This window comes from Balearica regulorum, chromosome 6 (assembly GCF_011004875.1).
Source record: "Balearica regulorum gibbericeps isolate bBalReg1 chromosome 6, bBalReg1.pri, whole genome shotgun sequence".
Classification (NCBI taxonomy): domain Eukaryota; kingdom Metazoa; phylum Chordata; class Aves; order Gruiformes; family Gruidae; genus Balearica; species Balearica regulorum.
Window position 1 is genome coordinate 3,954,631 of NC_046189.1, and position 14,622 is coordinate 3,969,252.

General features: G+C 46.3%; 1 protein-coding gene across 7 annotated transcripts in view; it reads left to right on the forward strand.

The window, feature by feature from the left end:
* Positions 1-11,490, forward strand: part of FN1 (fibronectin 1) — a 54,878-nt gene extending 43,388 nt beyond the window's left edge. For 4 of the 7 annotated variants that reach the window (XM_075756010.1, XM_075756012.1, XM_075756006.1 and 1 more), the window contains 13 exons: positions 3-190; positions 1,282-1,369; positions 1,545-1,721; positions 1,965-2,054; positions 2,186-2,365; positions 2,876-2,965; positions 3,804-4,270; positions 4,853-4,991; positions 6,478-6,642; positions 7,899-8,024; positions 8,593-8,699; positions 9,010-9,120; positions 9,557-10,410. In XM_075756010.1, coding sequence (XP_075612125.1) covers positions 3-190; positions 1,282-1,369; positions 1,545-1,721; positions 1,965-2,054; positions 2,186-2,365; positions 2,876-2,965; positions 3,804-4,270; positions 4,853-4,991; positions 6,478-6,642; positions 7,899-8,024; positions 8,593-8,699; positions 9,010-9,120; positions 9,557-9,631 — 2,003 coding nt within the window. In that variant the 3' untranslated portion in view covers positions 9,632-10,410. Of the gene's footprint in view, positions 1-2; positions 191-1,281; positions 1,370-1,544; positions 1,722-1,964; positions 2,055-2,185; positions 2,366-2,875; positions 2,966-3,803; positions 4,271-4,852; positions 4,992-6,477; positions 6,643-7,898; positions 8,025-8,592; positions 8,700-9,009; positions 9,121-9,556; positions 10,411-10,451 lie in introns of those variants that run through there. The other 3 variants (XM_075756011.1, XM_075756013.1, XM_075756007.1) reach the window with 1 other exon arrangement.
* The last annotated feature ends 3,132 nt before the right edge of the window (positions 11,491-14,622 follow it).

Consider the following 14,622-nt stretch of genomic DNA (forward strand, 5'->3'; position numbering starts at 1 on the left):
AGCAATTCCACCTCCAACAAACCTGAAGTTTACTCAGGTAACTCCTACCAGTCTTACTGTCAACTGGAATGCACCAAATGTTCGTCTCACTGGCTACAGAGTCAGAGTGAACCCCAAAGAAAAGACTGGTCCTATGAAAGAAATCAACCTTTCTCCAGACAGTACATCTGCAGTCGTGTCTGGATTAATGGTAACTCTTTTCTTTGTGTAATGCAGACTGTGTTGTGGGAAGGAGATGTTAGGAGAACTTGAAGGAATTTCAAATTCCTGGGTCAGGAACCTCAGCTGGAGTAGATCATTAGAGCTCCTAAGGGTCTGACTCTGAAGTCTGACTAGCCATCAGCTGTAACTACTCGTTACCATAGTTTTTAAAAGGCAGGGAACTGGCCTGTTGAATCTGCATTCTTTCCCATTCCTCATTTAGCACAGAGAGACTGGATGCCTTAATCAAATGCAAATTATCAGGTTCACAATCAACAGTAACCCAGTAAAATGCTTTTACTCATCTTTCACAAAAGTGACCTAATGCAGAGGTTTTCATGCTGTGATATGGGAGCTCTGGCAGGCTATTGCCTATTTTTAAGACATCTGCAAAATGTAAGTAAAAAATGCAAGTCTTTTGTGAGTAGGCTTAAATTTGCTATATAGCCATCTTCTCCACTGGAAACATTTCAGGAGCTCCTGAACTGGAAAAGGCTGAAAATCACTGCTTTTATGGTTCCTGCTATCTTAAAAAGCTACTGATCTGTTTTTAAGGAGTTTTATGAATCATTTTCGAAAATGAGCCTTAAAAAACATTCTAATCTAAGCGGGCTCCTGGTCTGATGCAGTCAAGGATGAAAGACCATGTTGTAACTTCCACCGTTCTCTTTTCTTCACAGCAAGAGCATCTTGTCATAGCAAATGGCATCCATTAACCCCAAGAAAAACAGGATGTAAATTAGGGTTTTCTGAAAAATCAGCTTTGAAGCACAGACTCCAAAAGGAGGGATGACAAATAAGCTTCTTCCAGGATTTCCTCTGTTCCTGGGTGTGCACATGTGCACTATTAGTATTATCAACAGCACTGTTTGTCAGGGTCTATGTCTACTCTTTTATTACGGCTAGAAATAATTAGAATTATCCCATCAACCCTTCACTGAATTGAGTTACTTTAAGGTTTCACACTTCAGTAACTGGTGACCAAGAAACGTGGCTCCACCAAACACTGAACCAAGGACAGGAGTATTTCCCACTGTGCCATGTCCTTCATGTAACATGGTATAACTTTGTCCATTCTAGGTGGCAACCAAGTATGAAGTGAGCGTGTATGCCCTGAAGGACTCTCTGACCAGCCGACCAGCCCAGGGGGTGGTCACCACTCTTGAAAGTAAGTAGTGATCCTCCAGAAATGACCAGTTAGTACTGTGCTGGGTGCAGAGATCCTACTCTGTGTCAAAAGTAGGGCTCTGTACAAAGCTCTGGCAAAGGCCTGCACAAACACTTAGCTGGTAAGATTCACAATCCCTGCTGTACTGACAGGAGACCTTTTCCTTCTGGTGCAGATGTTAGTCCCCCTCGCAGGGCCCGTGTGACAGATGCCACCGAGACAACCATCACCATTACCTGGAGAACCAAGACTGAGACCATCACTGGCTTCCAAGTCGATGCCATCCCAGCGAGTGGCCAGAACCCCATTCAGAGGACCATCAGCCCTGATGTTAGGACTTACACTATTACTGGTAAGTGAGGGGCTTCTGTAGGTGCAGGAGCTCCCAGGGTCGTATTGGAAGGTACACTGGGTTCTTGTTTAGTAGCTGAATTTCCTTGATGAGAAATAATATAGGAACAAAGGAAAAGGTAAGAAAAAAAAAAATCTGTCATAAAGACTAGCCTCCAAAAAGAAGTTGTTGAAAGACATTCTGATGTCTCTTTTAGATTGCTTCCTCAGATTAGCTAACATTTATGTTTTACTTCCATTTTAGGCTTGCAACCTGGCACTGACTACAAGATCTACCTTTACACTCTGAACGAGAATGCACGCAGCTCCCCAGTAGTGATTGATGCCTCCACTGGTAATGATCTTGTCTGACTTTTCTGCTCATGTTAACACATAGTAATCACATACGGTCAGGCAAAAGTTGTCTGTATCTGATCCCGTGCAGTATTTACCGAGACTTACTTGTTTCCTTTTGTTTTCACCTAGCTATCGATGCTCCTTCTAACCTGCGCTTCCTTACAACCACAAGCAACTCCCTCCTGGCTACCTGGCAGCCTCCACGAGCCAAGATCACAGGCTACATCATCAGATACGAGAAGCCTGGCTCACCAGCCAAGGAGGTTCTGCCTCGCCCTCGGCCCGGCACCACCGAGGCCACTATTACTGGTACCTGTCTCTGTTTTGTTCGGGAGCTCTTCACTTGAAACACTGGAATTTGAAGAGGGAGGGGGAAGGCCTAATTATAAAATGTGTTGATGGTCAGCTAAGAAAAAAACAAAGTTTTGTCCCTTTGTTGTGGTCTCTAATGACAGATGGCGGTTTTATAAGCGTGCCTGTCCTACAAACACAATACACTTCTCTGATCAGATCTGCCATCAGATTTGAACGATCCACAGGTGTTTGTTTCCACTGCCACCACAACTGTCATCCATTCAAGGGAAAAAGCCCATGACTCTGGCACCTCGTCAGTCACACGTTCTGAAGACTCATTATGTTTTGTGTCTGCAGCATCCGTGATCCCAGCTGACGTGGTCAGATTCCAAACTCGCTCTGAGGAGCGAGAGGCCGGACTCTTTATAGCCATACCCACCTCATTCTGCCGTAGATCCCACACAAAATCATAAAAGAAAAGCAACTCAAGTTTAAGATTGCTTTATGTCCTTCCTCCCTCCCTAGGTTTGGAACCAGGAACTGAATACATCATCTACATCATTGCTGTGAAGAACAATCAAAAGAGTGAACCACTGGTTGGCAGAAAAAGGACAGGTAAAACAAAGCTCTGGATTGTTGTGTGCTAGCAGGAGATGATGTCTTCTACTTGGGGAATACAATCTTAGGACTGACATAATAATGTTATTTTAAACATCCTGATCACACTATTCAGCCAAACCTTTTTTTATGAGTCAAAACAGGCTTTGTAAGGAGCTTTTCCTTTCTAGGATGCAGGAGGTAGGATTCTGAAGTTGCATTTATCACATTTAGCTGCATTTGAACACTAAGAACGGAACAACATGCTTGGTGCTTGATTCTTGGCTGGGTAGCTAATTGATAATTAAGTTAGGGTTAACACTTGTGTTTCCATCTGGCATGTGGTGGCATCAAAGGCAGAATCCGTTCATTTATTGCCCGTTGTGTTTCTCTTACTTCCTCCCCTCCGCAGTGCAAGATTGAGATACCTGTAGCAAGCAAAATACCAGCTGATAATCTGAACATGATCAAGGAGCTAGTTTCTTACTGCACACCAGTGATTTTTCTTGAACTGATAACCTGTGAATATCTCTTGTAATCATTTCTTCTCAGTTTGAGCAGTGGTGGCTTCTTTGGGTTGTAGTGTTCAAAACTATTACTTGGCTGTATGAAAATTTCATACCAACACACTTCTTATGCTTATGTATAAAAGATATATTTATATAGTATATAAATATATAGAGAGATAGAATTTACCTTCACAATCACAGTGAGGTCATAAAAAGTGTGTTGCATCTTGGGATGATTGCTAATCTTTGATGCTTGGAGCAGCGTACAGCATCCACTCTAGCTGTTTAATTGACCACTGTTAATTTGCCGCGCTTTGCTTTATGGCTTCTAACCTTTCTTTCGCTAGATGAGCTTCCCACGTTGATTACCAGACCGCACCCCAACCAACCCGACATTCTCGATGTACCTTCCATTGACGAGGGGACCCCTTACCTCACAAACAATAGGTATGACAATGGAAATGGTATCCAACTTCCAGGCACCTCTGGGCACCCGCAGACAATAGGACACCAGGGTCAACAAGTTTTCTTTGAGGAGCATGGCTACAGGCGGCCTGTACCCACTACAGCAACTCCCCTTAGGCCAGGGTCAAGACGGCAACCGCCAAACGTCGATGAAGCAATTGAAATCCCTGGGTACCAAGTGCCTATCGTAGTTGAACCTTCATACCCTCACTCCCGTGGGCCCAGGCGCAATGACACCACAGGTCAAGAAGCTCTTTCTCAAACAACCATCTCTTGGAGGCCGCTGCTGGAGAGCTCTGAATACATCATCTCATGCCAGCCAGTCAGCCAGGATGAAGATACTCTGCAGGTAACTGAACTGTTTGAGGACAGCAACGGTGTTAGCTCATCAGTGGCAGCAGATGTCTCTTGGGATTCCGGTCCCTTCACTGGGTTAAGGGGGTGGCAGTCAGAGTTGGCTTAAAGGGTCTTTTTAACATGGAGCTGAGAGCAGGATAAATGCCTTCCTCTTCTCCTTCGTGGAGAAGGCTACAGGATAAAACTGCTAAACCAGAAAGCCCTTGAAATGCTGTCAGTATCAACACTTCCCCAGGGAAGGGGGCAGTCAGGGAGATGATTGGGAGTTTTGAAGACAGAGGTGCTGTTTCTCCAAGCCAAAGACTCCCTTAGCCCTTCTCCTTTGTCTCCCTTGGTTTCTGTTTCCCTGAAATAGCAGTAATAACATATCCCCCATGAACCATAGTCCAGGGTAGCCAAGTTTAATTCAGTATTGTCTGAAGTTCTCAGAATGTCTAAGGGGAATAGACTGGCTCCATCATGGTATAGAGCATAGAAGTCTACCTAGACACCCTGTCGTTCCTGTGAGTGGGATCACACCTGAGGCGCAATCGCTTTTCCCTTTCCGGTGACTTGGCATTGCCTCTTGTTGCAGTTCAGGGTTCCTGGAACTTCCTCCAGTGCTACGCTCACTGGTCTTACAAGAGGGGCCACCTACAACATCATAGTGGAAGCCCTGAAAGATCACCGGAGACAAAAGGTGCTGGAGGAGGTGGTCACAGTTGGCAATACTGGTAAGTAAAAACTTTATGGAGTGTAGGTGAACCTTTGCTGTCCTTGCCTCATTCCTCTTACTCAAGACAACCTACCTGGTTCCCAGGCTTGAGAACAGTTTAGAAAGGAAACTTCTCCTGACAGGGAGAGTTCATCACAGGGGACAAGTGATTTGCGAAACCCACTGATCTTGAGTAACTAACTGCCACACTGATGGCATGAGCAGAGCTGTTCTGATCTGTCATCTGATCCTGCAGAACGTGCTTTGAGGCTCCATAGACTCCTCAGGGTCAGCGCCTGAGAGAGACCAAGAGCTCTGGTATTTACTGCTCTCAAAGCAGTCAGGGATCGTGCTGGTGCTGCAGATTCCTGCCCAGCAGCGAAGATCTGCTGTCACAGTAACACTTACGATTATGGGAAGGAGCCAGTGGCTGGCTTAACTGCTCTGTCAGTCATTTGCCATGGCTTCTGTGTTGGTTATCCAGCAGCACCGCTAGACCATCCCGAAGGTCCAGCAGCAGGCAGGCTGCCTGCAGAGATGCTGATTAAGCACAAACATGCAGCACTTAAGGGCCGCGTGACCAACCGCAAGTACCTGTGGTCAGAGACAGCGCTTGCCGTAGCTGGAAAGCCCAGAGCCCACACACACCCTGTGGGACCTGGGCTTTGCTTTCACCAGCACAGAGGTCTGGTCACCAACTCTTTTTTTTTCTTTTTTTTTTTTTTTTTTTTTTTTTTTACTTCTCTCCCTCCATCTCCTCCTGTGTGTATTTTGAGGCCAAAAAGAAGAGGGCAGGATGGGAGAAGTAGTAGTGAAGAGTTAAGGACTTGAATTGTCCACCTAGTAGGTCTGTCCATGCAGGCCCTTATTGCCCTCAGCTCCCTGGGAAAATAGGGCTGTTTCTCCCCTTCTGGCACCTGTCACAGACTGATCAGAGAGCATTTAACTCTTGATGCTGATCATCACACGCTGAACTGGTGGTTGTAAAACACCCACTTCTCAATCGAGGCACACACTTAAGGCGGAAATCCATGTACAACAGCACGGCTATGAGGTCTGGTCTCCTTCCATCCCCCTGCCTTGAGCTGGAGTCTGAAGCACCCAAAAAAAGTGCACATGAAGCTACCAACCTCCTGCTGTTCCCCAGCATCACACAGCACATTTCTCTTAAAAACAGGCTCAGTCAGGTTGTTGCTGTCCAGCAGCAAATGCAAAAACTCACACTTGCTTGAAACTTGCCAAATCAAAATTAAAATAGCCTTCATGTCAGGTTGTTTTTTTTTTTTTATCATTCAACTGCTCTGACACATGCAAATGGAAAATAAATCACAGGGAGTCTGGGCTGCTGACAGAGCCATCAAGTATATGCCCATGGGGTAGCTCCATTACTGCCAGGATATTGTAAGGAGAAAAAAAAAAGAGCGCATATTCAGTGAAAAATCATTCTGTCTTTCACTAGTTCCAATTGCTGTGTGTGATGCCTATTTCTTTTCTTTTCGTTCCAGTGTCTGAAGGACTAAACCAGCCAGCTGACGATACCTGCTTCGATACTTACACTGGCTCCTTCTATTCCATTGGCGAGGAATGGGAGCGGTTATCTGAAACTGGCTTTAAGCTCTGGTGCCAGTGTTTAGGCTTTGGCAGTGGTCATTTCAGATGCGATTCTTCTAGTGAGTAGCTTGCTTTTGACCATCCCTGTCTCTAAACTCCCTGAGCACTAATAGCATGTTTGACAGAACCAACCTGATCCAAACATGATGCAAATGAATGTAGGCTCTTAAGTTTGGTTTGTTTTTTTTTTAAACCAAATCAGTGTTTTTCATCATGAGAAGTGATGGAAAACTTTGGTTACTTCTGAGCTGTGCAGCTTATCTAGTATTGCCGTTCATTGCAGCAGCAACAATCAATATTGCCTTGATATGTAACGACTTTTTCACTTAAGTTAAATGGTTTTTTTTTAATATTCTGTACCCTTGCCAGGTGTAAAAGTGAGATAGGCAAGACGCTTAAGTGACGGTATCTGAGTATCCATTTAAGAAAACAGCTTTGAATATTGAATTATAGTTGAATTTTCATCTCCTAATTGTGTATGTTGTTGCATTGGGTCATGCAGAACTTGGGTGGATTTCTGGGGGTATTACAGCACGTGCAGTCCGCATTTTTGCGTTGCAGACAGCCTTTGCAAAGCATCTTGTGGAATGAGTTCTCTAATTTTGTCAGCTGCTTTTTGAAGCTCTGTCAAGCAGGCAACACCTCTGCCGGGGCACCAGGATTTATTCTTTGCAGGACTGTGGTTTATGTGGAAGAGTATCAAACTTCACGCAAGGGAATGGAACAAGAGTCTGTGATGGAGTGGTTTAACACAACACATATTCAACTAATTTAAATTGTGCTTTTAAATTGTGGGGTAAGCTAAGCAAAGAGGGTATTTATGCAATTTGCATAGACTCAGAGGAGTGACTGCAGGGAAGACACTTGTCATACAAGATACTGATATTTATATTTCACCATTTGATACACATGGCTTACCTATTGTGTTTTGCAGTCTCTGTGATACAGCTTTACTAGGTATTTCCTCAAAAAAAGAGCATTTAAAATATTTTTGTCTCCCTTCTTGCCCCATGTCTATTAAATTCCTTTTCATTTCACCTCTCCTCCTCCCTCTCCCCCCCTCCAATCTTTGCCACATCCTATGTACTCCTTTCCTCAGAGCCTCTAGCCCCTTTCCCATAGCTGTAACAGTCTTCACCCGTTAAAAGCTGCAGGAGCTGAACTCATTTCCTCCTTGGGACTTACACGAGCTGAAAAGATTCTTTCTCCTGCCTCTCTGTTGGTTCCTGAGACACCACCAAGCTGCTCTCCTTCCGCTGCGTCACTGCAGCACATGGGATAACGCCTGCTTCTCTTGTTCCTCTGCCTTCTCCAGAGTGGTGCCACGATAATGGTGTAAACTACAAGATTGGGGAGAAGTGGGATCGGCAGGGGGAGAATGGCCAGATGATGAGCTGCACCTGCCTTGGAAATGGAAAAGGAGAATTCAAGTGTGAACCTCGTAAGTCTCCTCCTGATGTTAATTTTATTGAGCTCCCATTCAGGAAGTTTCAGCATCTTGGGGCTGTTCCCATTAAGGTCGTGCCATGGGGGCAGGCAGAGTACCAGTATGTCTGGCTCAGTGACAGATTGAATCCATTCTCACAAGAGCTGAAGGCATAAAACCCCCATTCCCAAGCTTAAAAAGAAGAAAACCCTCTTCTGTTAGCTGAGGTCGCAACACACTTGGCATCTCTCTGCCTTTGGCCCTGGAGCCGCACCAGAGGGACGTGTCACCGCACTAAGTGGTGTGGATTACCCTCATCAGTAACACAGGACTCTTCTGCAGGGCTTGTCCCCCAAAGAGCTTCTAGACTTCACACTGTGAATTAAACTGCATTGCTCTTGTCAGGCAAATAACTAGAATGTGAGGGTTAAAGTGTCTGGGGAGCTATAAAAAAAAAAAAAAAAAAGACTGATGTTCCCCCTGCCAGTCTGTGAGCCTCTGGTCAAACAGGGAGGCTCCTGCTCTGAGAATCCTTAAAGCCAAGCACAGGCCCGGCCACTGAGCTCTGCCTGTCCCTCCACAGATGAGACCACGTGCTACGATGACGGGAAGATGTACCAAGTCGGTGAGCAGTGGCAGAAGGAGTACTTTGGGGCCATCTGCTCCTGCACTTGTTACGGAGGACAGCAGGTAAGCAGGAGGGCTGTGGCATGCTGAACACAGGGAATGAAGAGAGGCGGCTGTGCCGGAGTGCAGGCCTAAGGCTGCTGGGTTTCAGGTCAGATGGTGTCTAACACCTGGCCAAAACAGGCCCTTGTAACAAGAAAAATGATTAGTAGGAGAGCTTACGTGCTTGCATGGGGGCCCGAGTGGTATAAAATGGGAGGAACCTGACTGGCATTGGTAGAGCTGTACCCCCATGCGTGAACAGTGGCAGTTCCCTTACCATCCGCATCGGTGCGGTCTGACTGACGCACACACCTTCCTTCCGTTTCTCTAGGGCTGGCGCTGTGACAACTGCCGCAGACCCAGCGTGGAGGTGGCCCCTGAAGGCTCTGCTGGCCATACCTACACCCAGTTTACACAGAGATACCACCAAGCCACAAACACCGTGAGTACGCTTTCCTTCTCTGCCTTCCCTTCCTGTGGTCTATGGCACGGAGACGCACGGGGGTCTGCACAGGGCTCGAGGGATAAGGGCAGCGTGCAGCTTTCTGCTTGGTCAGAGGTGCATGGTGGCCACTGATCCACAAACCATCGCTCCACGCAGAACAGAATGTGCACTTGAGCTCACACTTCCACACACAGTGTTCAGTGCCACGCTCACATCAGCGGGATGTCTCTGTTACTAGTCCTGGGATGCGCCTGCATGCTCTGAGGCGGTAGTGCATGGAATAGTTTCCTAGTTTTCACTCGCTGCTGTGTGTTTTGTGCTGAGAAAGCTAAAGGGCTCCATGGGCTGGCAACAATTTTCAGCCCAAACCACACCACGGAAGTGTCCGTCCTTACAGGACAGAGCGCTAACTGATTTCCTTCCCTCCTGACAGAACGTCAACTGCCCCATTGAGTGTTTCATGCCCCTAGATGTACAGGCAGACACACAACATCCACGGGGAAAGTAACATCCAGCAAGACTTCTTGCGGCCATGGCAACAAACCAAAGTATAAATACCTATCTGCCACGATTACCATCCAAACTGGAGTGATGCTAGCAAAAGTGCATCTTTTGAGAATGGCCCCTCTGCTCTGGAGCCATTTTCCCAGCTTAAGCTCAACTCACAGCTTCTCCAAGCGCCACTCTTGGAGTGTTTCAGACTTTTCTCATGATTGATAGCAATTGTCTTGGTTTTGCTCAAAGTGTTGACTACCAGACAGTATTTTCAAATTTACAGAAAAGAAAAGGGGGGTGGGGGGGTGGAAGATGCTAAATTACAAATTGGTGGGGGATCAAAATATTGAGGGGGTGCGAGGGTATAGAAATTCAAGGTTCCCGTGCTATGCAAAGAACATTTGACTACACCATTACTGAAGTTTAGTGATAGGAAAGTCCACCAAACACTTCTGCTTTCACGTAAGCGTGCAGCCAGCAATAAGATAGGAACAGCAAATCCAATCACTGTGATATTTAAAATATGCACAGTCCTAATTCTTTCTCAATGATCCTAGTATTTTTCTAGCTGTATCTTTATATCTCATACTGTTATTTATCAGTTTTGTTCCCCTGACCTTCAAGTGTTTTTATATGGGAATAAAATGTATTGAAGACACTTAGTATGCAGTTGACAAAGAGGAATTTGGTGTAATTATGATCAGTGATTATTTTTATACTGTAAGTGCCAAAGCTTTACTACTGTGGAAAAGAAAAAAACAACTCTTTTAATAAAAAGATTTACAAACCAGACATGTAGTTTAAGCGATTCTCTTTGCTACCATGGAATCTAGGATGAAGATTGTTCTGAGCTGGAGTAATGTTGCCTTGAAACAAGATGGAACAAACATCTCAATGAAGCGTGAAGTAAACCTCAAGACAATCTTTGTAGAGCAGTTTGTTAATTAAAGACTTCCAGCTGCACCCCCTGCCCCAGTAGAACGCAGAGACACTGAGTATGTATGCCATGCTTCAGGAGGCAGAGGCTTGCTTGGTGGGAATAGGTGCAGGAGAGAAAAGGGGGAGGGAAAGGAGAATATTCCCTGCTTTGGGCATTAAATGAGGTAAAGAGATGGTTCTCAGTCCAGCCAGACACGTGAATGCTTAGAACCAGATGTGCTGTCAGCCTTTGAGTTGCCAAATTTAACGAGGCCATCCACACCTATGAAGTTGGATGTGTTCAAAGCTTAACTGTCCCTGGAGCCCGCACCTCCCCGCAGGGCCAAACAGATGCTGGGTCTCGAGGCCCTGCTCCATGCCTTGTCCCACAGGAAGACTGCGGTGCACCCCTCTGCCACGGAGGGTAACTTACCTGTGACCATTTAAGGGGTTTCTAGAGTGGCTATTGCACCCTTCTTTCAACTCACGGCTATTCCTGCTCCATCTGTGACATGGTAAATTCAAATAAAATCTAGAACTGAGGTTTAGGCACTAGTGAGCATACCCTCTGGCACTGCTGCAACAACGTCATAGAAATCCTTCCCTTCCCTCTGCAGAAAGCCTCACAGAACAGAAGGGGACAGACAGCACCTGGGCCTAATAGGGCTGCCTGTTACAGGCACCGCTTTCAAGTCTACTGTGCTTCTGCTTCATGGGGTGGGGAGGGAGACATACGAAATTCTCCTCAAAACCTTTCTAAAAACAAAGTCAGCAATGAGTCCCTTCAGCTTGCACTGCTAACGCTGCAGAAACCTGTACAGCATTTGCAAATACAGAGCAGGAAAGGTTCTGTCGTGATTCCTCAGGCCGCATTCCTCTCTGGCTACAAAAGCACTGTGTTACTGAAATCAATGGATTTCTCTGGATTGAATAAAGCATAGCATGAAAATAGAATTTGGCTTCTTGACATGAGCAACACATATGACAGTTGTTTTCACAGATTGCTATCTATAGAGCAACCAAAACATTTGCAAATAGTAAAACAATTGCAGCGGAAATCATTTCTATGCCACCAATGTTCAGGAGCCAAATCTAAAATAAGTGAGAACTAAAAACAGCCTAGGCAGACACACAGAAAAATACTTTCCATTTAAGCTAGATTTCTATTAATTAGTCCTTCCCAAGTGAGGGTTAGAGATTCTGGACCAGAGGCCTAGTACAAAGATCCCTCCTTACTCAGTTTGCCACCAAGTCAGTCACTTCACCTACAGACAGGAATTGCCCAGCAGAACGGGGTTGTAGCACGCCCAACCTCCTCGCTCTGCATCACTGCCCACAGCCATCCCTCCCTGCAGTCAGCATTACGGGATAAGATTATTTAAACCATGCGTTTGCCTAAGCTCTCTGTTGAGGTTTGCCCATGCCTTAAAGCGCGAGAGTTTACATCACTGACAATTTCTGTTTAACATTTGCTAGCGTAATGCTGGGAATTTTGTCATTCAGCTAAATCTTTTAGTTTCAGTCATGTTTGAAAACCACTAGCAGAGTGCAGCACAGAGGCACTAGAGACTTGGGAGATCCAAACTATCAACCACCAGTCCTTCCTTTTAGAAGGAATCAGCAACAAACAGAACCAAGGTTTTTGAAGGTTCCCGTGCTGCACCCAGGCTGCAGTGCGTAGAGCGGCAACAGAACAGTGGCTGGACCTTAACACACAGGATCGGTTTATATCCATGCTCCACTCAAGCGCTAAGATCAGCTGATGTTGCCCAAGCCACGTTACCTTCACAGCAGGGGCAGCTGCCCAGGGTCTGCCCCTGTTAGCAGGGAGCTTTCAGGCTCCCAAAGCAGGTGCCAAGCCCAGCAGTATTTAAGCCCTTAGCTGCTCATTTCCAGACAAGGAGGCACATCTCCACGTGGTTTGTCTTCTTGGTTAACGCAGAGCTTCTGTTAGAGCATGGGAACAACCCGACTCAGGACTCTGTTCCAGCAAGGAGCAGAGTGGCTGAAGGGGGAAGGAAAAAAACAAACCAAACACCCAAAAAAAAAAACCCCCACAGCTACTGACAGCAAAGGCTGAGAACGATTCCTTGCTGCCCTCCGGTTACTTCCACACTTTGGGGAGCTGCTCTCGTTCTGCTAGCACAGGACCTGCCAGGGCAAGCTGCTGTACAGTGACGGTGCAAAGCAGCCTGTCAGCAGCCCCCTCTTCAAATAGGGTCAGCTGAGGGGAGCGGAGCTGGCCCCCCATGAGGGGAGATGTGCCCTTTTCTACGGGAAACACACTAACCAGAGCTATGTGGTTCGCTGTTAATCATCGTAAATATCAAAGGGAAAAGTAATTCAACTAGCAGGAGACCAGCATACCCCCGAGGAACCGTTATGGCCCAACACAGCCCTTCCTTACAGAGAACCCCCATGGGACCTGCTGCGCTGGGGAAGGTTCACATCTCTTCAGCCCAACTGTCAGCAGGGTGGGCTGGATCTTCCCTTTAGGGCATCTCCCAGGAGCTTAAAACCAGCTGCTTCTGACCTCTTGACACAAAAGCACAAGACACCAACTTAGTCAGGCATTTACTAGCATCTCACCTGGAAGGTGAGTACCTATTAACATCCATCAGCAGATGAAACAGTGCCCCAAGGACAGCAAACAAGGTGTAAGTGATAAGCAGGAATACATGAGAACTGGGGCTGCACCAGATGCTTCTTACCAGTCTCTGGTTTAGCTGACACTATAGAATATTAAAGAATTGGCTAACAGATTCTCCATGAACCTCAGTATGAACCAGCTACAGTCAAAACAGCATGAGAGAAAAAAAAAACACGTAAGGAATAGAACAGTGTAAGAAAGAGTCCAACCTCCAACTTTTACAGTACGAGCTAATAAAACCAGGGAACAGCCCCAACACTGATACCCATGGGAAGCAACAGCGTAGAAAGCAGACTGAGGGGCGTTAGCACAGCCAGCAGGCGAGCCTTCAAGCAAGGCACCATTTGTTTTTTGGACTACTGGACCCAAGAAGTAGAATCCTCTCTACCCTGTCCTGCCTAATCCAGCCACTTGGAAATAATCCACGGCAGAGATCAGAAAATTAAAAATAACCCCCTGTAGAGGTGAGAAAAGAGAAGCAACTGCTCCCTTTCAGGCCAGAGCGAGGGCAGCGCTGGGCACACAGAATTCCTGGGCAGTGCTGAGGGCCTAAGACACAGGGAGGGTGAGGCAAGCAGATGGAATGACAGCGTTGGAGGAACACCCGCATGTGGATTATGATGTCTTAAACAACTCGCGTCCCCCACAAAGGTATCTTTGCCTTGCTCAGTTCAAACATGTCTGGATCAAGCAGGCAGTCAGGTAAAATAAAATGTATGTCCAGAGTCACGACAAGTCCACAGCAGAGCCAGAACACAACCTGAAGTTCCCCTCTTCCAGGTCCATCTCCTACCTGTGCGGCCCTGCTATTCCTTCAGCAAGGGGAACACACGCAGGTTTCTGCCCTGTACCGGCTGCCATCAGAGCTGCGATGACAGGAGCATTTATTGCAAACCTGTGGACCCTTCCTTGCCAATACTGAACAGATTTTATAAAACGGAACCAAAAAAAAAATTCCCTTTGAAATGGTCAGAGTGATTGCCAGCAATAACGTGTCTGGGCTGTTACTTTAGTCATCTTGCTGCGCTCCAGATTTTCATTTTGTTTTTCTAATCAGAGTTCAAATCTGCTTAATGCAACTTGTGCACAATGGAGAAGTGGCTTTGGGCAAGATGTTTCCCAGATGCCTGCCCATGAACTCGGAATTGAACTCCCTGGTGTGAGAACAAGCATGTCAAACTCGCAGGAATGTGTCTTTTACCTCCAAGAAAGCGATCTGACACTGCCGCTCAGCCCAAAGGGTGCGTCTAGGGCGGGATTCGGAGCACCCAGCCCAAGATTGCCTTGCACAAAGGACCTGCTCCCCTCTCCTCATGGGGGAAGAGGATAGTGGGTTAGAAGTGCCTGGAAAAAAAAACTACCTGTGACTCAAAAAAAGAAAAAAAAAAAAAGCAGCTCAGTTCAGTTCAGTTCACAACACAGATTTTTATCAGTTC